At 38.6% G+C, this 25,521-nt stretch overlaps 1 protein-coding gene across 6 annotated transcripts; it reads left to right on the top strand.

Annotated features, from left to right (window-relative positions):
• Nucleotides 1-612: 612 nt before the first annotated feature.
• SKA1 (spindle and kinetochore associated complex subunit 1) lies at nucleotides 613-15,833 on the top strand. 6 transcript variants are annotated; one of them, XM_069104277.1, is made up of 7 exons: nucleotides 615-780; nucleotides 1,303-1,446; nucleotides 2,037-2,161; nucleotides 4,709-4,800; nucleotides 6,047-6,184; nucleotides 14,281-14,450; nucleotides 15,550-15,833. In XM_069104277.1, exons 2-7 carry the CDS (start codon nucleotides 1,359-1,361, stop codon nucleotides 15,696-15,698), a joined length of 762 nt encoding a protein of 253 aa, XP_068960378.1. In that variant the 5' UTR covers nucleotides 615-780; nucleotides 1,303-1,358; the 3' UTR covers nucleotides 15,699-15,833. The 6 variants fall into 6 exon arrangements, with proteins under 6 accessions (XP_068960395.1, XP_068960385.1, XP_068960378.1 ...); XM_069104269.1 differs by having other exon boundaries at nucleotides 615-784; XM_069104262.1 differs by having other exon boundaries at nucleotides 616-780; nucleotides 1,306-1,446.
• The last annotated feature ends 9,688 nt before the right edge of the window (nucleotides 15,834-25,521 follow it).

The raw sequence follows: 25,521 nt of genomic DNA, 5'->3' as shown, positions 1-25,521 counted from the left end.
TCTCCACCACTCCGGCTTCGATTTTAGGCAGGGACTGGGTTTTCCCTTTGTATCCCAAGTACTCAGCCCAGCGCTCGGCACGTTCACCGACTGCCGCTTAGCCTCGCAGCACCCCTTTCGGATTCGGAACAAGAAGCAGTGGCGGGAGGGGGCCGAGGGCAGACAGGCGGTGGTTTGGGGGACTGCGCAGCTGCAGCAACACGCACTGCGGTCCATTAGGGAGCGCACCACGCACCGGGCACTGCTAGGGCAGAAGGTAGCGCTCGCCCTCAGGAAGCTCAGTCTACTGGGGGCCACGATACAACGAGATAACGGGGCGTGCTGGGCAGAGGGAAAGGGCTGGGATTAACTGGGCCCAGGAGAACTTAGCTGCCCTTAGCAGGCCAGCAGCCACGCTCTGGGCAAGGCTACCACCTCGAGGGGCCTCCTGCAGCCCTGCCCCTTCGTTTCAAGCCCGAGGAAGTCGGAATGGCCAAGGAAACTTTATCTTCGAACGCTGAGCATGCCCAAGGCACTAGGGGTCAGCCCGGAGGTCACGGCGCTCATTTCCTTCAGCCTCAATTCTCACTCGGCCCGCCCGCCCTCCTGCTGGCAACCGTGAACCCGCACATGCGCGTACGGACGCTCTCGTCCATCCGCTCGCGCCTCTCGCGAGGGTTGTCCGCGCCTGCGCCCTGCGCCGACCAGGGCGCGCGGTTTGAATTCGTCTCGCGCCCGGGCTCCCTTGCAAGCTATTTCCCGTGCTAGGCCTTCACCACACTGCACGGCCCGGTCCGTTCAGTACGTGAGTGATTCCGTCGGCTCCCGCGGCGGGAGGGGGCGTGGGGACTAGAAGTTGGTGTCGGGGAAGGTGGCCTGTGATAGGCTGGAAAGTGGGCGGGGTCGGCGCGAGGGGCGTGGGCGGCGGTTTGTGGGCCGGTGACCGTTAGCTCGTGGTTTCTCGGCTTCACCTAGCCGGGCTTGGCTTTAGTTCCTCTTCCTTCTCGCAGCTGCCGGCCTCGAGCCCCCGAGCTTTGGAACTCGTGGTTCGTGCCCGCGGCCTCCCGGAGCCCGGCTGGGAGCGGGACCTCCTACCCTGGACGGAGGAGGGGGCGGGGCCGGGCCTGGAGGAGAAGTGGGGGGGGGGGTGGGGGTTGGGGGGGGGGGGGGGGGGGGGGAGGGGCCGAACCGGCCTGGTGACGTCACCGACCTGCCAGCCAAGCGCCCCCTCCTGGCACTCTGGGAGTGATGTTTGAAAGCTCTTCAGAGTCACGTTTGGTTAGTCCGCGTATGTAGCAACACGTCGATTTTTAACGCCTTCTGTAGGGACGCATACGCGGGGGTGTATAGCTCCAGACTTTCTCAAGGAAACATAGAGGATGGCTGGTGCAGAGCTGGAAGACTTGTGCTCTCATATCAATGACAAAATTTCCCACGTTAAGAAAATTCTGCAATTAAGAAACATAGGTAAGCTTGTGGAACAGTGTCGGTTGAAGTAGTTTAAGATGAATATGATTCTTATTTTTAAAAAGAATTTATAAACTTAAAGTTTTTTTAAATAAATAAATATTTAAAATTATAAAAATTAAAAGGGAATGTTTTCAACATTCACTTCCATAAGCTTTTGAGTTAAATTTTCTCCCCTTCCCCAAGACTGCATACGGTTTGATAAAGGCTCTGCCTATACATTCTTATTAAACGTATTTTTACATTAGGCATGAACATCATTCTTAGAAGATTTACTCATTTACCCTTCTCTCTGAAGAACACAAAGCATGAAACCAATAACCCTCAAATACGTTGCATTTCTGGTTCCGAAGTGTAATGGAAGTACGTACATAGAGGGAAGTAAGAATTTCAGTTAAGCCAACATTTTTAAAGTGCCTGTATGTGTTAGTTGGGGTGATAGGTGTTGAGCATACAAACATAAAAATACACTTTTCCAAGCTTCCCCTAATTCTTCTATAGGGAAGTTATTAGTATTACTTCTTTAAAATAATTATTCTGGAGATTTTTTTCAGCATCTTTTACTTGTATTTTATCTTTATGTTCAACAGGACATGATCCAGCCTTGAAGACCGTATTTTGGAAAATTAGAAATGAAATGAATCATCTAAATGACCTTTTAAACAAATTGGAGTTGGAGGTTCAATATCAAGAACATGTCAGGAATTCACTTAGGGTAACTGAAATTTTTGTATTTTGCAAAGGAAAAATAATTCTTAAAAATGTTTTAAAAGCAACATCTCTCAGAATGATGAAACTCATTATTTTCATTATCACAGACCAGAAGTGTACTGAATTATAAGTTTATAATAGGTTTTTACCTGTATGACTGAAAGATTACAAAATTTTTACTCTCAATGAATCATATCCCCAAAATTTTATTTATGTGTGTGTATTCTGCCACTCTCCCTAAAATCCTCCCCTGAGAAATGGTTTGCTATATTTTCAATGCTTCAGGTGTTAGAGACGTCAAGTTTAAAAGATAAAGGTATCTAACCTAAGGAAGTACCTATTTTTCAAGTGAAGGAGAACTTTGTTTACACTTTTTCATTGAAAATTGGTGTAAGACTTACTGAATTAGTATTAAACAAGGTAAAGCCAAATATTAGAATTTTATCCTTTTTAAGTTTTTCTAGAAAGTTATCAACTTATTTACTAGTGTGAATGAGGATATTTAAGTACATTAAGATAAGCTTATAAATTAATATAATCTAACCTTGGTTTGAAAACCAGAAAATCCAATACAATGTTATCACTGAAAGGGACTGTAACTAGTCTAATCCATTCATTTTACCACTGAGGAATCTGAGACTTAAAGCAATGTCGTGACCAAAAATATTGGTCACTTAGAAGGTAAGGAGACTAATTTTCAACTTTAATGACTTCTGTGTATCAACACCCATAAACTCTATCCTATATGTCCATATCAGTTTTCCCATTAGGTTCCCATCAACTGTCTTTCATGATTGTCAGGGAAGAAAAACAGGTTGGGGAGTTAAGAAAACCCAATTTAAAAAAATTCCACTTTTCTCTTTTATTGCACCCTGCCTGACAAAAGAATGTATCACTGTTCATAGCCCATCAACTTCACTTAGTATCAGGCTTCATTAAAAACTAATCTTTGAGACCCTACAGTACGAAGAACTTTCCTATGTCTAGAAATATATTGTGTGCTCTAGTCAAAGAAGCAAAACAGAGAAAGGAAAAAAGTTATCTCTACTCTTAGATTCTGTCCAAGGTGATGTGATGTGTAAGTTTTCGGTTTCTGGGAGTCAGTCTCTCTTTTACATGTGGCTGGCACATATGAAACCAGAGAGTAAATTCTAGCTTGTATTTTTTTTTTTGCTTGTGGCTTAGGAAAGCAATTCTTCATTTTGTACCTTTTCACCTTGTGCTTTTAAGGACTTTTTGATCTTCCAAATAAATGACTTTTGTTTGAACTTCTTTCTGTACAGTTTACATAGATAAACTAGGAAGTAGGTAAATAGGAAAAAGACTAGACTAGGACCTGGGAGAGCTAGGTTCTATTCTCATTCATTTCACTAACTGGCAATGTCATTTGCTTTCTCCGAATCTCATCAGGAAAATGAGAGGGTGGGGGTTGGACTGACTAAATTCAGCCAAGGAAAGTATCCTTATCAAGATTCTTAGCCTGTGGAAATAGAAATAATGCATACCTCATAGGATTGTTAATGAGAATAAATGAAACACTTGTGAAGCTCATTGATCTCTTCAGAAGAAAACTGTGTGCCTGACAGTATATTATACATAGTGATTAATAAGTTTTTAATAAACATTTATTTATCATATTAGAAATAGCTGTCTGGGTTAATAGTCTCAAATATTCTAACCTTAGTTTAAAGACACCTTAGGCAAGTAGTGTATAGGTTAAAACCTGAATCTTGGGTGGGAAATGTTGAATTTGGCATTAAATCACTATTTATGAAATTTCTGTTGGCATTGTTGGGAGATAGATGACATGAATCCATAAAGAAGCAGTATATTTTCTTATGCAAATTAATGAGTCCAGTCATAAGTTGAATCAAGTTAAGTAAGCCTAGAAGAATGAATATAGTTAAGCAATTTAAATGGAAAATTAAACGGCACTGGACTTGGTATTTGTAGTTTCAGGGTTGAATTCTTGCTCTGGCATTTAATGGCTCCTTGACCAAATTATTTAACTTAGCCTCAGTTTCCTCATCTATAAAATATGAGAAACATATATGCTACTTATCTTAGTATTATTTTTTGGAAAGCACTTTGTAAACCTTAAATACTATATAAATGTAAGTTTATAAGAATAACTTACTTTTACTCAAAGTCGCTGATGCATTGGGACTATGATCCTGGCAAATATGAGTAGCATTGGGGAACATTTAATGCGCAGGTACAGTTTTCTCTACTGGTAAATTTTAGAACTATTTTAGTTTTGAAAAAAAATATTCGATTTTAAAAACTATGCACTATCATTTAATGATAGGAAGTGTTTTATGAAAAATCCAGTGGGGCAATCCAAGAACAGATTCAGAATACAAGCCAGTCTTAAGTGGTTGTATTCATCCAATAGCTTGCTAATGATTCAGCATCCTGGAAATTCACATCCATGGTCATACCTTAATATTACCTAGCTAGCCTAATATATTTTTAATTGTGACAAATATTTGTAGAATGCTACTTAAAATAACTTTTCAAATACAAAAATATATAACTTGTTCTTCTTCAGGAGTTACAAGAATCCCTTGATGAAAATTACAAAGAAATACATAACCTTAAAGAAAATATTCCTCCTCATTTGCCCAAAGTAGTCCAGAAATGGTAAGCACATTTCTACTTATTGAGAAATTATTATTACCTGGTATTTAAAAATGTGAAATAAGAATCAGTCTAAAGGCTTAGAGCTCATTCTTTGCCTTAATTTCTTCACTTCTTTTTCAATATAGTTTTTTGCCCAATCATCAAATGAAACTGCTTTTGCTAGTGTTCTGCAGATTGTTTTAATTCCAAAAAGCCATCGATCTTTTCTAAATCCTTCACTTTCTTGATCTCTTGGTAGTGTTTGACACTGTTGACCAACCTCTCTTCCCGGATGCATCTATTTTTCCTGTCTCTATTGTATAGTCCCTCGTTACTATCTATATCTTGGAAATTTCTATTTGGTGCCCCATTGGCATCTCAAATATGACGTGTCCAAAAGAGAACTTGTTACCTTCTTCCAGAACTTCTCTCTCTTCCTGACCTCCGTATCATTGTTGAGGTATCAACGTCCTTCCAGTCATCTAGCTTTGTAACTTCAGTCATTCTCAACTCTTCTCTCTTCCTTACTGCCTATGTCTAGTCAGTTTTAAAATCTTGAAAATATCCCCTTTACAGTGATTCTTAGATCCATCCCTGTCTCTCCATTCAGCATTACTACCACCTTCTCTCAAATTCTTACCACCTCTTGCCCAGACTATTTTAACCATCTATTTGTCTTCCTTGCCTCCAGTCCCTTTCCTTTCTAATTCATCCTCTTGATAGCTAGCGACTTGATGTTCCTAAAGCATTGTCTGACCAAGTCATGCCTCTGCTTGGGAAATCTTCAATAACTCTTGCCTCAGAGAAAAAATAAAATCACTGCTCTTTGGTGTTTAAAGCCTTCAATGATAAGGGTCTAACCTATTTTTTCCAGAGTTATTTCACCTTATTCCTCTTCACACTCACTGTGTTCCAGACAAACTCATCTGCTTGCAGCTGTTCACATGTAACATTTTACCTTCTACCTCCTTGCCTTTGTACTGGCTGGCCCCTATGACTGAAATATACTATCTGCTTACTTCTACCTCCTGCAATCTAATGGCATTAAGCCTCAGCTGAAATGCCACCTCCTGTGTTATCCCTTTTCTGATTTTAGGAAAGCCATGGAAATTGAAAAAAATATATAATCATTTCTATGGATTTTGTTATAAAAGAAGGAATTTATTGCTATTTATTACATTTACCTGTGAGTATTCCTTTGTAAACTTTCTAGTATCCTGCTGACTTTTCATGATTCATATATGTTCTTTCAACCCTTATTCCATAGTGTGGTGGAACCAAATGTTAATCCTGAACAGCAAGTTAAAATTACAGCATCTGAACACCCAGAGAAGCCCCCAAAAGAGCAAAAACCAATTAAAGAAATGTTGCTACTAACTTCTGATGAATTTGATAATGTGCCTGCGTAAGTATGCAAGATTTGTTTATTTAATGCTTTCTTTAATAATTTATATATAGTTGACAGTAATAAATTTGATTATATTGAATATAATGCCTGTTGGAGTCACATTGCTTGAATCTTTTAAATTTTTCTCTTCATGAATGTGATTAACAAGCATATCTGAACACAGAAAAGAGAATTCTGTATAAAAATGTGAACTTAGAGGGTTAGTGTATATTAAATTTAATAAGGTAATAACAAAATTTTCTTGTGTCTCCAAACTTTTAAATTTTTCTGTATATTTTTTTTTGCTTCTCTAATAGTACCCACTAGCAATCATCTCTCCCATAGCAAAACTTTTCCATTTTACAAATGTGTTTAGTCATAAAAACACATCAACATACCACCCATGTCTGAAAATATACCTTTAATCCAAGATTCTTAATTTGGGGTTCATGACCTTTTTAAAAAAATTTTTTTTTTATCACATTTGTTATATTTTTTTTGTAATCCTCTGTATCTTGTACTGTGCATGTACAGATATATCTGAGAAAGAGTCCATAGGCTTCACTAGAAGAGTCCCTGACAAAAAAAAGATTAAAGAATCTAGCTCTAGTCTATACTCCCTTTCTTCCAAGGAGGAGAAAGAATACTTAATCATTATCAGTCTGGAGTCTTTCAAAGTTATTTTCCTTTGTAGTATGGAGTTGGCCTCATAGTCATTAAAAGGTAAGAAAAGCGATATTGGGGTATAATCATAGAAAAGACCATGATATCTATTCAAATTCAAGGTAAACTGTTAAGCATCGTAGTCATATGAGTCTGTGCTCTAACCACTGATGCTGAAGAGGCCAAAATTGATCAGTTCTATGAAGACCTACAACATCTAGAAATAACATCAAAAAAAGATGTCGCATTCATCATATGGGATTGGAATGCTAAAATAGGAAATCAAAAGATAATTAGAAGAGGTGGCCAGGTGGCTCAGCGAGTAAGAGCACCGGCTCCAGTGTCGGGATGACCTCGGGATCAAATCCGGGCTCCAACACTTAGCACCACACCCAGAAATAACTGGCCGTGTAACCTTGAGCAAGTTACTTAACCCCGATTGCTCATTAAAAAAAAAAAAAGATAATTAGAATAACAGGCAAATTTAGCCTTGGAGTACAAAATAAAACAGGGCAGAGATTGATAGACATTTGTCAGGATAACTCATAGCAAATACTTTTTCAACAACCCAAATGGCGACTCTTCACATGGGCATCACCAGATGATCAATTTAAAAATCAGGTTGATTGTATACTTTGCAGCTAAAGGACAAGGTGTTTCATATAGTCAGTTAAAACAAGATCTGGAACTGACTGTGACTCAGATTGTGAGCTTCCTGTAAAATTCTGATTTATATTGAAAAAAGTGGGAAAAAATCATCAGACTGCTAGGTATGACCTAAATACCCATCCCCTGTGCATATGAAGTGGAAGTGATGAATAGATTTAAGGAATTAGATCTGGTAGTTGGAGTGCCTAAAGAGTTATGGACAAAAGATTGCAGTATCGTGTAGGAGGCAGCAACAAAAAATATTCCAAAGAAAAAGAACAAGAAAACAAAATGACTGATGAGAGTGAGGAAAGAATGCAAAAGGCAAAGGAGAAAGGGAAAACCGATACCCAATTGAATGCAGAATTCCAGAGAATAGCAAGGAGACATAAGGTTTTCTTAAATGAACAATGCAAAGAAATAGAAGAAAGCAATAGAATAGGAAAGACAGATCTTTTTAAGAACATTAGAGACATCAAGGGAATGTGCCATGCAGAAATGGGCATGATAAAAACAAATGGTAGGGACTTAACAGAAGCAGAAGATATAGCAAAAAAAAAAAAAAAAGAAAAACCCAAAAAACAAAAACAAAACAACCTAGAAGAACTATATAAGAAAGAGCTTAATGTTACCAATAACCATAGTGTGATTCCTGATCTAGAGCCAGACATTCTTGAAAATGAAGTTAAGTGGGCCTTGGGAAGCATTGCTAGCAGGCCAGTGGAGGTGGTGGAATTCAGCTGGCATATTTAATGCTTTGCACTCTGCTGTCCCCTCTCAGGGGACATCAGAATTCTAGGATATCACTCGGATGTCCCCTCTCAGGGGACATTGCAGTTTATTAGTGATTACGGGGAATTGAGTTATTTCAACTCAACTTTTTGAGACATGCATGTTTTCCTGAAGTTTTATCTTGAAATGGCACAAGAAATTAAATCAAAATATTGTAAAATTACTAAGATATATACAAGAAATGTCAGCGGGTTTTGTGTCGGACGAGAACATGAGATGTGTGCTCACGACGGTCCGAGCACTTCGTGATGCCACTTGAAAAGAGCGATAAGGGGAGTTTGTAGAAGAAAGGTCGGTTTTCGAACATAGCGCGCACTGTATAGTGAGATATATAATTACAAATAAACAAGTCTGCATCTGGAGGAAAAGATTTTCAAAGCTGAGCTCATTTTGGTTTGAAGCTTCGAGCAGTGCACATAGATCTAACGAGTGAGAAAATCGGAAAAGTGATTCTTTTCTTAGTGAATAAATTGTTTGGTGAAAGCTATTTTGGTAAATATCATCTTGTCAGTTAGTAATAACAATTAGAAATTTTCAACCCATGCATTTATTCATATTTTTTATTAGAACAATGGCAAAGAGTCCAACCACGAATGAGTCTCATGACACAAGTAGTAGTGAAGATGAGCTCCAGATAGACCTCTATACAGACATGTTAGAAAGAATAACTGTAGAACAAAACGACAGCAGTGATAGTGATATCGTTCAACCTAGAAGGCGACAAATTGTTCGCATAGATAGCGAAAGCAATAATAGTAGTATGGAAGAAAACACATGGCAACATGACAACGTATCATCAAGTGAAGAGTGGGAAGATGTTACCGAATCGGATGTTCCTTCAGCCATGACAAATTTTGATTTACACGAAGAAATAGCCGGACCACAAGTCCCGAGTAACATAAAAGAGCCCATAGACTATTTCACATTATATTTTACTGAAGAATTAGTAGACAGCATAATAAAAGAGACAAACAATTATGCCAAAAAAGAAATTGGAAAGAAACAGCTTTCCCGAAAGTCAACTTGGCACGAGTGGTATTCCAGGATTCCGCTACATTTATTCAAGAAATTATTAGAAAGAGTTCCTGATGCAAAAGGGATACCACATGTTCACCGACAGGTACTATACCAGCATCCTTTTAGCGGAAGAACTGCTAAAGATGAATTGTCATCTTACTGGCACTATAAAGATAAATCGAAAAGGCGTACCGACACAAATAAAAAAACCAAAATTTTCAACCAATAAAACAGTTGCATACAGAAAGAATAATACTACGCTTCTTGTGTGGAAAGATAAAAGAATTATTACCATGCTCACCAATTATTACAACACAAACCTACAATCTACCCAGAGAACATTATGCGGTGGACATATCGTAACAGTCAGTAAGCCTGAAATGGTGTTAGAATATATGGCAAATATGGGTGGTGTGGATCGTGCGGATCAATACGCTTCGACGTATTGTTTCCTCTGTAAATCGCTCAAATGGTGGAGGAAGTTATTTTTTGGGGGGTTGGAAATGTGTGTGATAAACTCATACATAATGTATCACATCGAAAAACAAACAAGTAATGAAATGCCAATGACACACCACAAGTTTGTCAAGACACTTGTTGACCAATTAAAGGGAGATTTTCGTGTATCGAGAACGCGTCCATCCACATCTTCTGCGGACAATAGATTAAACAATAAACTACATATTCCCGATGTGGGACAAAGAAAACGGGACTGCATTGTGTGTTCTAACAGGAAAACACCTGGTGGCAGGTGTCAAACCACTTATTACTGTCAGACATGCACTAATCATCCTGCAATGCATATTGGGGAGTGTTTCAAAACTTATCATACTGTACAAAATTATAAACAATAAAATATTGGGTTTTTTTTTTGCAAATATACATTCCTCGATGTGACCCAATTCATATAAGTCCAATATCATTATAATAAGTTACTTGGTTCCAAAATTATACTAAATAATAAGAGGGTCTGTAAATGCACGTTTCTGCCACAAAGTAGTATCGAGTAGCTGGTAGCCAATGTCCAGAATGGTTCGGAGTGCAAAGGGTTAAAATCCTAAAAGATGATGCTATTAAAGTGCAGCACTCAACTTGCCAGCAAATTTGGAAAAACTTAATGGTAGGCACAGAATTAGTAAAGATCAGTTTACATCCCAAACCTAAAGAACATTACCAAAGGATGTCTAAATTACTGCATTCATTTCACATGGTAATCAGGTTATGTTTAAGATTCTGCAAGTTAGGCTTTAGCAGTATATGAACCAAGATTTACCAGAAGGGTGGGTTGTTTTGTTTTTTTTTTTTTGAAGCAATCAGTGTTAAGTGATTTGCCCAGGGTCACACATCTAGTGAGTGTCTGAGACCAGAGCTGATGCTCTCTCTACTTCACCACCCAGCTGTCCCTCCCTCCCTACACATACCTTTTTTTGAGGGGGGTGGGGCAGGTTGATTTCAAAGAGGCAGAGGAATTAAGGGTCAAATTTCCAACAATGACTGGATTATGGAGAAAGCAAAGGAGTTCCAGAAAAACCATCTACTTCTGTTTCTTGACTATTCTAAAACCTTTGTGTGGAACACAGCAAAATCTAGCAAGTCCTCAAAGAGATGGTGGTACCAGATCCATTTTGTCTCCTGAGGAATGCAGGCCAAGAAGCAGCAGTTAGCACTGAACGAGGCACAGCTGATCAGTTTAAGATTGTGTGTTGTCACCTTATTTAACTTATATGCAGAGGACATCATGCCAAATGCCAGGCAGAACGAATCAAAAGCTGAAATCAAGGTTGCAGGGAAAGATATCAACACTCTCAGCTTTGCGGATGGTACCACTCTGGTCACAGAAAGTAATGGAAGATTAAGAAGTCTCTTGGTGAGAGTGTAACAGCCAAAAAACTAAGATCTTGGCAATTGGTCCCATCATTTCCTGGCAAATAGAGGAAGAAGAAATGGAAGCAGTGTCAGATTTTATATTCTTGGGCTCAAAGATCATTTCAGATGGTGACTGCAGCCGTAAAATTAAAAGATGCTCCTTGGAAGGAGAGCTGTGGCCAATAAGAGTCCTGTGCACAGATCTACAGAGTCATTGTGCTGTGACTTCATTGCTGTATGCCAGTGAAGCCTGGACAGCATGCTGGCACTATGCCAGAAAATTGAACTGCTTCCATATGAATTGTCCTAGGAAGATTCTGAAGATTACCTGGCAAGATAAAGGTACTGGACACTGAGATCCTTTTTCGAGGTGAACTAACAAGCATTCAAGCACTTCAGAGAACACAACTACAGTGCTCCAGATATGTTGGAATGTGAAACACACATTCACCTAAAAAGACTTCACACGAGGCAAGCGCTTACATGAAGTGAGAAGCAATAGAAGAACAGTCTCAAGGTCTTTCTGAAGAACTTTGGAATCAATTATGAGGCTATCTAGTATGACTTGCCTGCATCAAAGGAAGTGCTGTGTGTATGTGCAAAGCAGAATTGCAGTAGTTCAAAAGAAATATGAGATGCAGACATATCCTTCTCGATTGTTCTTATGGACTTTTGTGCCCAACCTATGGTAGAACTTTACAAGCTTGTTGATGAGTCACATCAGACACACTGTATACCCCTTGATTCTCTTCAGTTATGGAGGACAACAGTGACAGATCTAGGATAGCATATTAAAAAAGGCAAGAAATCATCTTGTTGTCAAAGGTCCATATCGTCAAAGCTGTGGTTTTTCCCGTAGCAATGGATGGCTGTGATAACTTGACTATAAGGAAAGCTGAGCATGGCAGAATCAGTGCTTTTGAATTGTCCTGGAGAAGACTTGAGAGTCTCTTGAGAGGCAAGGAGATCAAACCAATCAGTACTTAAAGAAATTAATTCAGACTGTTCATTGGGAGGTCAGATATTGAATCTGAAGCTTAAATACTTTGCCCACATTGTAGAAGACAGGACTTATTGGGGAAGACTTGTACAGACTTTGGGATAGAGTGGAGGATAGCCTGGCATGCTGTGATCCATGATGTCATGAAGACTCAGACACAACTGAACAACAAATTGTGATCTTACTATAAATTGTTTTGGTTCTGCTCATTTCATTCTCCATCATTTCATATAGTCTACCCAGCTTTATCTGAATACTTCATATTCATCATTCCTAATGGCGTAATAATGTTTCACTGCGTCCATGTACCACAGTGTGTTCAGCCATTCCCCGGGTGATAGGAACCCATTTTATTTCCATTTTGAAAATGACTTCATGTGTTTTGAACTCTCATATTGGAGAATATTGCTTGCTGTTTGTTTTTTAAAGATTTTATTGATATCTTTTGTTTTAAATCTCCTGGATTTTCTCCTGTATAGTTCCTCCACTATTGTTTTGTTTGTAATAAGGAATGGTTACGAGTCACAAGATTTCAAATCTTCATTTTATAAATGTGAAGTGGTTGATATCTTTGATAGTTTTGTATTTTAAAAGCCATATCATAATGTTTAAATAAGAAAGCCTATCAATACAGAAGTTATAACATACCTCTTGTGTAAAACTTAGAGGCCCCCTTTTTATTAGCGTTTTGTTTTTGTTTTGATTGTGTTATCTTTCTGCAAATTTAGTCCATTTATGTTTTGAGAAGTGACTTCAGTTTTTCCATAATCTTTGAGGTATATGGCCATTGTGCTAAAAAGGACCCAAGAAATCATTTAGCCCAGGATTCTTAGCCCTGGGTTCCATGAACTTGATTTTAAAAACCAACAAAACCCACTGCATTTCAGCATAATTGGGTTCTTTTATAATTCCTTATATCTTACTTTATGCATTTAAAAATATTATTCTGAGAAGGGGTCTTGTAGGCTTCATTAGATTGCCAGAGGGTTCTGTAACAAAAAAGTTGAGTGTTTGATCTGGCTCAGTGTCTTCTTTTTTCAGATCAGGGTTCTGAGGCCTACAAAGGTCAAATGACTTATTCAAGGTCCTTTGGTTAGTTAATATCATGGTCTTTTCTAGATGATAAAATATAATTTTATCACTTGTTTAATGAACATAATGGGAACAGAGGCTTTTTACTTATTTTAGTTCCTTCTTTTGTTTCTCTATAAACCAATGAGAGACAAAAGGGAGATATCAACAGGAGTACTGGTAGCATATGTGATGTTTGGAAGATTAAGTATAGCAGTCAGGGAGATGTAAACTAATTTAACAAATAGGTAATAGTAGGTGGATTCAAGGTATCTAGTTTTCACCATTTACCAGAGGAAACAAAACTGATTATATTTTGAAGAGGAAAATCAAGAGTATTTTTATTATACTCACTGCAAATGTAAAGCATTGGATCTAAAGAGCATACCAAGCTTTGATGGGTAGGAAAAGAGTTATGAATAAGTCAGGTTATGATTTAACTTATGAGTATAGGTTAGAGTAGAAAAGATAAAAAGTGATGGAATGGTTAAAGGAATAGGGGATCTATAGGGCAGAGAAGAGCCTTAAAACCTTTGCTTCTTTTCTGCCCTTCTAACTAATTTTAAAGTTAGAAGTATCCTTAGCCCATCTTGCCTTATTCTTTCTTTTACCCTCCGTTGCTGTTTGTAGACAGTTGAGTACCTGTGGTGTAGCACTTACTGTTAACCATTTTCTTTCCCTGCAACCATTTAAAAACTTAAAAAAACAAAATATTGTGTTTAGGTTAATCTGCCTTTTAGAAATAACAGTATTTAAAATAGTTCTATAAATAAAGAGTTAGGACCATTTCTTTTTTATATGCAGAAACTTTTATTAGGAAACATAGGTACTGATAGCCTACCATCTTCATTTAATCTTAGAATGCAAGAGAATAGGTCTTTCATTTTGTAAGAGGTACAGAATTTTTGAAAATGAGAATAGTGTGAAATGAGAAAATTCTCTCTGTTCTAATGCCAGTCAGATTCAGTGATCTAATGTAAAATATTTTTCAAAGAAAATAAAATTGTGTGTGGGAGGTACATTTTGTAAACTTTCTTATCCCTTTAATTGTTTTTAGGTATATGAAATCTCGTCTGACATACTATCAAATTAATGATTTTATCAAAGAAATCAACAAGGCAGTGGCTAGCAAATATAGAATCTTGTATTTGCCCAAAAGAACTATGAATTCTTCTACCAGAAATCTGTATCATAAATTCATTGAAGATGAAACCAAGGATACCAAAGGTAAGTGAGAAAGCCTATCCCAGCTATAGTTAGTATAATTTCTTAAGGAATCTGTGATAGACACTGGTGTGGGTACTTAATGCAGAAATCTACCTTGTTTATATATATTTATTATGTATGTTCATGAGTTTCTATGAACAAAAAAAATTCATCACCTGGTAGCTAGCCTTTTATGATGAGTCTTTCCCAACTGAAGCTAGCAATGTGTCATCTGTACTCTGAGTCTTCTCAATGTGATGTGGTTCACCAGAGCTTAAAATCCACTACTGTAGCCTTGAGGAACCTAGGGCGATTTCCATGCCCAGTGAAGCATTGGAAGATGGCTTTAATGGATAGAATTAATATAAATACAACCACAGAAGTCAGTAGTCAGTGAACATTTATTAAGCTCTTACCATATGCCAAGGCACGGTGCTAAGTACTGAGGATAAAAATACAAAAGAAAAAAAATATTCCTTGCCTTGAAGGAGCTTATATTCTAATGGGAGAAGACAGAAAGAAAGTTCAAAAACTGGAGGGGGCAAGAGGAGAGTGTTCGGGAAGGTACTTGTTGACACAGGAGTATAGAGAAGTCAAGTAGTTCAGCCAGGTAGAAAGATAGTGTTCTGACCTGAACTCCTTCCTTAAATGGAGGATTTGGAGTTCATGGCTCCATCTTCCAATTGGAAGAACTAGGTGGGGGTGAAGAGGTGGATGGGATCTTGCAGGACGATGATAGTGAGCTCCTAGGGGCATGGTGGAGAAGTCAGAAAAGTCCCAAAGTAGTATAGCAGGTGAAAAATGAGGAGGCGAAACTCATTTTAGATGTAAGAGCCCTTCTTAAATTTGTTGTCTCTTAATGACCATCACTAAGTCTTTTGTTCTTAGAGTTACAATAGTGAATTGTTCACAGTATGCTGATGGGAAATTAATGCATATATTATCAAATTGTCACGTTAAATATTATGTGACTTCATTAGATAATCTTATTTTTAACATTGTATGAGTATTAGTTGGCTACCTTATGTTAGCAAATGGTAATGTAATGTTGATTTACAATTTTGTGCATTAGTAACTGTTACCTGTAAAGTTAACATTTTACAAATAAATCTCTTTTCAGGCCAATATTTTGTAGTAGAAGCTGATATAAAAGAGTTCACAAATTTGAAAGTTGACAAGCGGTTTCATGTGATACTGAACATTTTAAGGCACTGCCGACGGCTGTCAGAAGTCCGTGGAGGAGGGCTTGTTCGTTATGTTATAAATTAATAGATTTTGGCATTTTCACTTGACAGTAATATATAGATTATTTTGTAATTCTGGTTTCATAATCTGTGTTTTCATTAGCTTCTTTAATTTGTTATTCACTCAATAAAACTTTAGTTTGTTCTGCACTAAATAAAATTTCTTCTGCACTTAATAAATATGCTTTTGGTTATAAGGGACACTAGCCAGGTAAAAATATATACCATTGCCACTATGTAAAAGCAACTCAGATTAATCTACTCTTGATTCATTTGCTTAGTGATGCGTTTTTCTCATGTGAGGATACCTTATTATTAACCAGCATGATACTTGGTGATCTGATCAAGTGTCCCTTATGTAAGGTCCTGAATTGCTGTTTCAAGGATTGGAGCTGTGGATCTCACCTTCCAAAGAGCTATTTGGTAGTGATAAATGAAGTTATGTGAGAGTTTTCCTACTCTACAAGTTGAGCCCTTTCTCTTGTACTTGTTTTTTCCCCAACTTTAAGATCAAATTACTTAGTGCATCATTTGTACTATATTAATTTAGGCTGGTTTCTTTGTTCTTCTTTGCATGTGTTTTTTTCCTCCTAGTTTCCTTAAAGGTGAGGGTATGTTTGTATGTGTGTGGTATTATATATGCGTATATACATATATACATGTACATCATATGCATATATACATGTATACACATATATACTATACATATATACACATACATACACACTTTTAAAAAAACTCCAACTACAGTTCACATAGTGGCTGTTCAACAATTGTTATTGATTTCTGTCTAAACCTGAAACTGGTGAATTAGTGTTACCTTACTCTGGGTTACATTTGGGATGTAGAGACCCTATTAAAACTTAAACTTATTCATTGCTATTATTTATGCCGAGATAATTGGATTTTAGGAGAATATAAGCTCTTTGAGGGCAGGGGCTATTTTATTTTTTCTATTGTGTTTTTATTTCTTTAGTGCTTTTTACAGTAGGTACTTAATTTTTTTTGAAAGTTGAATTGAATTTGTATCACCAAAATAAATTTGGAAAGGAGATGTTTAGGACTGGCCATAAAATAGACTTGAAACATAGGTTTTTCATCACACCTTCTACTTGAAAGAGCATCACACCACTTACTTGAAAAAAATTTATACATGTCATAAGTCAGGCCCACATAATCTGTTGCCTGCCAAAGTATTTCTACATTTTTTGTGGGCTGCCCAAAAACCTTTCATGGGCTGTAGGTTATGTTGGCCTGTAATAAGTTTTTCATTTTATTGAATTTTAGAGAATGGAAATTGGAACTTCCATTTAAAAAGTTGGAGATAGGTAAATGGCTTAGTGATTTTTTTTTTTTTTTTGCATTTTGGAGGGTATTTGGGGTTAAATGACTTGCCCAGTGTCACTTAGTTTTTGTGTTACTGGATTTGAACTCTGGTCCTCCTGATTGCGGGGCCAGTGCTCTATTCACTGTGACACCTAGCTGCCCCAGTGATTTTCAAAAGGAGGAATAAAGTGGGTTCCATAAAAGAAAGTAAGATTTAGCCTGGATTTGTAAGGAACTAGTTGTGTCAGATTAACTTCCTTCCTTTTTTTGATGGGATTAGTATAAGACTGGTGTTAGGTCTAAGACTCTTAAGCCATGCCAGAAATTGGATAGAGTTGAGTCTTGGGCAATAGATTAAGATGTAACCAAAGGCTGTCTCCACAAAGAAATCACAAACTTGTCTACATGTTAAGAGAATAACCCATGAACCAATAGAAAAATACAAAACAAAGCCATAGTAGGCTTAGAGGAAGGAAACATGGTTCTGGTCTTCACAGGGCTTAACACCTGTAGCAGCAAGCACCCCAAGCGTCCTCAGGGTTTGCAGCTACCACAGGTTCTTGGATCTGCTTTGTTAAAGGAAAGCAACTCAAAATGGGTTAACAAGCTTACTTTAATCAGTCAGACATATATCGTTTACCTTGTTCAGGAGAAAAGGTCAGCACCCTGAACCTCAAAGTATACAGGCATAATTATCAAGACAGAAACATCAAGTAGACAGCTTTCCAAACTGTCCAACCATTACATCCATACCCAGTCAACATCTGGGTTTCCACATTCTGGGTTTTTCAAAGCCGGGGGACTCTCAACAACGGCTTCCCAGAATTCAGATCAAATCACAGAACACTTCTCAAATTGAGTCCCAAAACAAAGCCTCACATCAGGGCTTATATAGCCTTCTCCTGGCTCAGAGAATGTAACAACCTCATGGACTCACTGGCCAATCAAAAAGTATCTACTGAAAAACAAGCCTCCCACCCCAGGCTTCTGGTGCACTTTAGCCTAGGGGCAGGGAAGATCTTTAAAATTTACATTCTTATTACAACACCTTGGGGAAAACCCAGCAAAGTCTTATGATTTCTTGCATTTCAACTAAACTTAATTGGTTCTGGAAGTTCATCTGGTTCTGAGTTATCTACCAGAGGCAACTAAAACAGACCTCTCCACAATAACTTCCAGTGGTGAAGGAAGTTGACTTTTCCTCACATCCTCTCATGGGCTTTCTCCTTATGCATACAGTGGAGGTGCAATATCCAACTTGCAATTGGTAAATCAAGGAAGTTGATATTCTCCATCATACCATCATATCTTTGTAGACAAGATGAAGGGGGTACTTGGTAATTGCATGATTGGATTCAAAGCTTGTTGAACAATTATAGAGTATTGATTAATGAGTCAGTTATATCTTGGAAGGAGGATTTGTAAGGTCTGCTGAAAGTTCATGGTCCTCTTTTGGGACATTTTATTAATTTTTATGAAAATATTCAGAGAATCATTTAACACTGAGCTGGAGGAACTGTTGGAAATGAAGTCCAATCAACTTATTTTATAAATGAGGACATTGGTGGCTAGGTAGCAAATTGAATAGAGCACCGGCCCTGGGGTCAGGAGGAACTGAGTTCAAATGTGGCCTCAGACACTTAACACTTACTAGCCATGTGACCTTGGGCAAGTCATCTAACCCCAATTGCCCTGCCCTCCAAAAAAAGCAAAAAAAAAAAAATGAGGACATTGGGATTTAGAAATGGAAAGTGACTTGCCTATAGTCACACAGTAACTAGCTTCTAGAAAGGGGTATTTACTAAGATTAGTTGTTTGTACAACTTAAGTAGTTTGGTTGGTACAAACATTCCCCCTAAAAAGTCTGTGACCCACACTATCAGACTAGTACATATAGAGTCCAGGTGAAAGTGTGCTCAAGTTCAGAGAATATATGTGGCAAAGTGGTAACAGTTCCTGGAAGTCTTTTTGATGGAGTTCTCGTGATTCTCCCTTTAGATATAGTGTGACTTTTCTGCTGGGATCTTTGTAGTGTTGAATCTGTAGTTCTCATCATGTCTGGTCTATCCATGTACTCCAGTGCACCATTACCATCAGCCATTCAGGAGAGGTTGCTGGGCCATAGAAAAGAGCCCGAGATCCCTCAGGTCCTTTGAAGTTCACAGAGCTCTTTCCGGCCATGTTGAGGAGTGGGTGGGGCTTAGAATGAGAGGGGAAAGGAACAAGATCTACTTTGGGTCTCTGCTCTTACCCCATCCCCCAGTTCTTTGTCATGAATGTAGCTGGAACGCTATTCTCGAATGCCAAGCACTCAGCTTTCCAGTTTCAAGTAGCTTGCTAGTTTTTTATATGAACCAGAAGGTGCCACCAAATCCATTAACCGGGGGGCAGAGCCAGGATGGTGAAGTAAAAGCAGGAACTTACTCAAGCTCATCCCCAATTACCCCAGATCCTTTAGCCAATCGATCACCCTTCATGTAGCTCCCAGAGGGGTATCTGGGCCATGTTCACACCTAGTGAATAGTGAATAGTCTTCTCATTTGATAAAATAGATGGTGTAGAATCTTATCACTGTGATGTGGGTTAATTGTCTATGCTGACTCTATACGTACAGATGACAAAGGCATTACTTCATTGACTGCCGAGCTAGAGAAACCTCTGACCTCTGCTTAGGAAGAAGAGATGGCTACAAGCTTGATTTCAGCTGAACCTTGTCATTTGGCAAGTAGTGCTCTTGATCCCTAAACTTCCTAGAGGGGATGGTGGTATGGAGTTTGTTATTCTCTTCCTATCACCACTTCTACCTTCCACGGATCCAAGTACGAATGCTTATAACTGGACCCCTTGCTACCTTTTTTGCTTTGTTTCCCTTTCTGAATAGGTGACATAATATTGTACTAAGGGTGAATGTATCCAAGCTTAAAGATATCTTGTGAATTCTAGAGGTCCTGGGTCCAATGAGTGAAGCTGGCCGGCAGTAAAGAAAACTTCCTCATTAGAGGAGACAAGTATTAACAAGAGGAGGAATCCAAACCCTGGCTTACTTGTTAGAAAACATGAACTTTGAGGGAGACCAAGTTCACAGAATCAGGTGACATGTAGACGGCCTAATCAACAGTCCCTCAAACTGTTTTGTGTTCAGATGAAACTTGCGTTTCTACATCTAGAGAGATTGTAATAGGAATTATACATTGTTAGTGAATCCTGTTTTAAGTACTTCTCCCTATGTGTCCTATGAGTCTTTGTGTCTTTTAGCTTTGTGTATGTATGTTTGTTTATGTGGGAATATAAATACCTTTACTGTACACAATTTGTAGGTATAGTATCTCCCTAATTGTGTATCTCCTTAATCCCTAGACCCTAGACATGAGCAAAAACCTAAACTGTAAATGATTTATCCTTGAAGCATATGGATGAGGGCTTAATGAGCTGAAAAGTGTGAGAAAAGCCCAACTGCTTGCATTCTAGGTGTGCCTCCCCAGAAACAGAACCTGATCCAGATTATGTGCTTATATCTGGGGCACAGGGGTCTCTTGGAGAGAAGGGAGCATGAACAGTGTCCCAGTCCTTTGGGCCCAAAAGTGATTTCTTATTGCTTGACAAGAAATCAAGTCCTGAAAAAATTAGGAATTCCCCAAATGATAGAAATATGTTGTCTCTATGGTCCAATTCAATTGATCTTCTTGCAGTTCTTCAGACACAAAGCTCTAGCTCCTATATCTGTGCCTGTATACAGTCTACCTCCATGTTCCCCACAGCCCATTCCTGGAATGTACTGCCTCCTTATTGCTGCTTCTTAGCATCCCTACTCTCCTTCAAAGTTTAAGCCGTGTCTCCTGTGTGAAGCCTTTTCTTATCTTCCCCACCTGCTGTGGAATCCATCCCTCCCGAAATTGTCCTCTTTCTATAGTGTATTTACTTATTTAGGAATATGTTGGCTTTCTCAAAAGAATGGAAGCTCCCTGGAGGCAGGAATGGCTAAATTTTTGTCTTTGTATCTCCAATCCATAGCACAGAGCCTGATGTATAGTAGGTGCTTAATAAAAACTTATTTATTGAGTGATATATATATATATATATAGATATATATATATAGATATATATATATATACCTTGCTTTATAAGGAAGACTGTATAAATTAAACTGTAAATGGAATGATGTTAATTGTTCTCTGGAAGTGCTTAATGTTTAATTCATATAAAATTCTTTTACAAAATGAAGAGTTTTGTAATACAATGTCCATTCTAATTAATCTGGCATACATGTATATATTTTATTGTGCTATTTTGGTAACATTCTAGGCTAAAATATGGTCTTAGCTACCACTTAGGTGAAGGTTTGCTCATTTTTGGTTTATGTGTAGGATAGGAGAAATATACCTGAATCCAACAAGCATTATTGCTCTCTTCCTTCTAGAACCAATAGAAACTGGGGAAATAGGAAATTCTGTAGCTTTATTTGACCACCACCTCCTGCAACAGGGAAATGGGAAAGCTGCAGTCATAGGCTTCCATTACCTCTATCTTATTCAGAATAACTTTTTGTTATAGTTAGAAAAAGAAAAATATTAGAATCAGAATATAAGTTAAATAAGAGGCTAACTTGATATAGCCTTTAGGTGTTGAGGAACCCTGAAAAAACACCATAGCCTCCTTGTTCCTATGCTGTGGTCTGTTTTTCCTCTTAGCAGGGCATAACTAAGAAACTTGGTATATTTTTGTCTGTTATAGTGCTAATTATAGCAACAACTGCTGTTCTGACATCTGTTTAGCCAGCAACTGGTGATACCTACCTGCTGTTCCTTCTGTCTTACAACATGAGAAAGTAACTGCCTTGGAAGGCAGTTAAAAGGAAAAGGTAAAACAAAGATGGAGTTAACCAGTAAAATGATCTAAATTAAAGGATAAATTAACCCCCTCCATATGCAACTATGAAATAGTCTAAGATTAGCCTGAAGCTTTCTAGGACCCTCATTTTGTTTTGTTTTCATATGGAATACACCCACACTATATAGTTGCTTTTTAAAATGTCATCTTCTGTTAGATTTATCATAAGGTCATCACTAACCTGTCTTTTGTACTCACTCCACATATAACCACCTTAAAAGCAAAAACGAAGTACAGTCTATATTTTAAATTTAGTTTTAACTTGCTAAAAGTTTTTAATGCAGCCACTAAAAAATAGTGTATGTTGCTTTCCTTCTTTACTCTGTTAGACTCTCTCTGTTTAAGTCATTTCGTGGATTTCAGGCAACTGATATCAATTAAGAATGTTCATAGTGTCTGGTAACTTAAGGCAAGAGAGAGGAAGTCAAGTTGAGTGGCTTGAACAATTTATTCACTCGTGGATTTAGACACCAACTTTATGAAGGCCACTATAGAGCAATTAAGCGTATTTGTTCTGTAAAGTTTGGATTCAGTCAGAGGACTGCACATGTGGCCTCAAGGCCATAGGTTACCCATTCCTGGATGAGATCATATATAATAATTTGTATAGAATGTGCTAACAATGGGAATCAGGAAGGGCTTATTGTACAAAGTGGCATATGAAGTGAACTTTAGAAAAATATAAGGATTTTAGGAGGCAGAGCTGAAGAGGGAGTACATTACAGGTCTGTGACAGCTTGTGCAAAGACACAGATTAGCTGGGGTAGAGCAGGGGAGAGGAATTTGTGACCTCTAGGTCCTCAAAGGTGACTGACTGAATCCAAACTTCGCAGAGCAAATCCCCTTTATAAAAGGATTTGTTCTGTAAAATTAGGACTCGCTCAAAGGCCTCACCCATGGACTTAGAAGGTCATCTTGGCCTCAAGGCCGCAGGTTCCCGCCCCCTGATAATATAGAATCCATGAAATGGAGTAATACGGAATAATTCTAAAAAGATATGTTGGGCTTTCAGTATCACGCTAAGAAATTTGTATCTTATCTTAGAGGCAATATGGAGCCACCACAGACTCCTGCAGTATGGTAGTTGTATGAGTGGTAGATTGGAGAAAGAAGAGATTGGAAACAGGACAAGTAGAAGTCTAAAGTATATTAATATTCCAAAAGAGAAGTGATGAGGTCTGGACTCAGTAGCAGCTATGTGTTCACAGAATAAGGGCAGGTGTTAGTAGAGGTAAAATTGAGAAGACCCGGCAACCGGTTGGATATGGGAGAAGAGTCGAGGATAACCAATTATAAACCTGAATGATTGAAAAGACTTTGGTAGAAATGGAGGAGTGAAGCAGGGGGTAGATGAGGAGAGATCAGGGAAAGGGGACAGGTAGAGATGACCGATTCCATTGGGGATATTCTGAATGTAAAATGACTGGAGCAGCTAGTCAGCTAATCAAATTGGAATGAAGTTCTAGAGATGGATTACCGTGTTTCCCCAATAATAAGACACTGTCTTATTAATGTTTTTGGACAGAAAAACACCAGAGGGCTTATTTTCAGGGGAGGGCTTATTTTCATGAACATTGACAGCAATTTTAATAAACAGGTAAATGTGAACAAAAAAAATGTACCTTTATTCAATAATGAATTCAATAAAGAACAGGATGATGCGCTCACTGCTGCAGCTCTGATTGGATGCAGCTCGGAGCGAGGCGTGCGTTTCACCGGGGGGCGGGGGGGAACGGTGCATACAGAGGGTACCATAATGTAGCGTGTAGCGCAGGGGATCACCTTCACTACAGTAGCAATCTCAATAGGGCTTATTTTCGGGGGAGGGCTTATTTTCGGGATAGGTCTTATTATTGGGGAAACATGGTAGGGCTAAAGACGTAGATCTGAGAATCCTCTGCACAAAGATGATAATTGAATCCATGCAGGCTGAGGAGATTGCTGGAAGAGTGTAAAGTCAAGAAAAAAAGGGATCAGAATTAGAGCGTGGAAATTAGCCATAATTAAAAGGTGAGACCTAGAAAATGATCCAGCAAAGGAGACCGAGGAGTGGTGAGACAGGTAGAAAGAGAACCAGGAAAGACCAGTGTTATGCAACCAGAGGGAAGAGAGAGTATACAGAAAGTGTGGGTGAACTGCAGTATCAGATTATACAGAGAAGCCTAGAAGGTTGAAGACTAAGAAAAGGCCACACATTTATCAAATAAGAGATTGCTGGTGACTTTGAAGAGAGGAATTTCTTCTGCTAGGGTTGGAAGCCAATATAGCATGAGGCTTTGAGAACTGAAAGGGAAGTAGACGATGACTTCCCAAGGTTCAAAATACCAGCATAGGGGCTCTCCATTTTATTCAGTGACAAATTAAGAACAGAGAAGGTCAAAATATGAAATCATTCAAAATACAGCATTTACTAAGTGTGATTAAATAATCTCCAAGTACTACCCCACCCCAGGACCTTCCATTCATTCAATCAATTACAAAGTCCCTGTTCTAAATACTACTCCACCCCTAGGCTGTACCTTCATTTAGTCCACCACAAAGCCCCTCTTCTCAAATGGAGATTAGTTTCCAATCTAAGTAAAGTACATTCATTTGTTCAACCATAGAACACAAAAAGGTAAAAAGTTCCCCACCCCTGGATCACAATTGAATCTACCCCAGAGTTATGTCAAGTTTAAGCACAGCACTTAATACCCAAATGGAGGTCTTTTCTTCATCTTGACATGAGGCAAGTTCTCAGCAATCTTAGTTCCTGGGGAGACAAGGCTTAGCAAGGCCACAAGATACATTGCCAGTCTCTTCATTAATTCATCCTCTGTCTGTAGAACAGTCCCAGAACCCCTGAAAACATTAGCAAAACCCTTTCCCAGAATTTCTGTAAACATACAACAAGAAAATCCTTCTTCAGGGCTTCTGAACCAACAGAAAGGTTCCCAGACCCCTGCAACAACAGCACTGTCCTTCACCAGTGGACAGTATTCACTCTCTGTCTGCAGGACAGTCTCAGTAGCTCTTAGCCAACAGCCAGGTTCTAGGACTTCTTCAACAGGAGGACTGTCTTTCACCAGTGGACAAATCTGGCAAAACAACATCAAAACAGACAGACAAAGTACCAGCAAAACAGCCATGTCTCCTCAGTCCTTGGCAGCTCTGGGGGCAGGTCTCAAAAGTCCAGGGCGATTCAAAGTGGCCCCCAGAAATCCTCTCAGTCTCTCTCTCTGCCTCCATGAGGTGCTGCTTCCAAAAAGTTCTTCTGCTTCTCTCTTGTCTCTCCAAATCTATGTCACCAGCTCCTCCCAGTTCAGGACTTTCTTTTCACATCAACAAGTCCATCCCACAGGTGGGATTAACAAGCTCTGGGTTTTAACACAATCAATTTGAAAACCAAGCCAATACAGGGGAATCTTTATTTGGAAGATCTTCCCTGCCCCTAGGCTAAAGTGCACCTGGAGCCTGGGGTGGGAGGCTTGTTTTTCAGTAGATACTTTTTGATTAGCCAGTGGGTCCAAAAGGTTGTTAAATTCTCTGAGCCAGGAGAAGGCTATATAAACCCTGATTTGAGGCTTTGTTTTGGGGGCTCACTTTGAGAAGTGTTCTGTGATTTGATCTGTATTCTGGGAAGCCATTGTCTGGAG

This window comes from Petaurus breviceps, unplaced genomic scaffold (assembly GCF_028583685.1).
Source record: "Petaurus breviceps papuanus isolate PSGF00001 unplaced genomic scaffold, PetGlider_PUasm1.0 131, whole genome shotgun sequence".
Lineage (NCBI taxonomy): Eukaryota > Metazoa > Chordata > Mammalia > Diprotodontia > Petauridae > Petaurus > Petaurus breviceps.
Note: the sequence above shows the minus strand (reverse complement) of the source record. Positions and strands in the feature narration are given on the sequence as shown.

What these genes read in the sequence shown, in the direction of transcription:
- SKA1 (XM_069104277.1), top strand. Translation starts at nt 1,359, where the DNA reads ATGGCTGGTGCAGAGCTGGAAGACTTGTGCTCTCATATCAATGACAAA. An exon ending in CCCAAAGTAGTCCAGAAATG is followed by an intron (nt 4,801 to 6,046) that starts GTAAGCACATTT and finishes CTTATTCCATAG; the next exon opens with TGTGGTGGAACCAAATGTTA. An exon ending in TGAAACCAAGGATACCAAAG is followed by an intron (nt 14,451 to 15,549) that starts GTAAGTGAGAAA and finishes ATCTCTTTTCAG; the next exon opens with GCCAATATTTTGTAGTAGAA.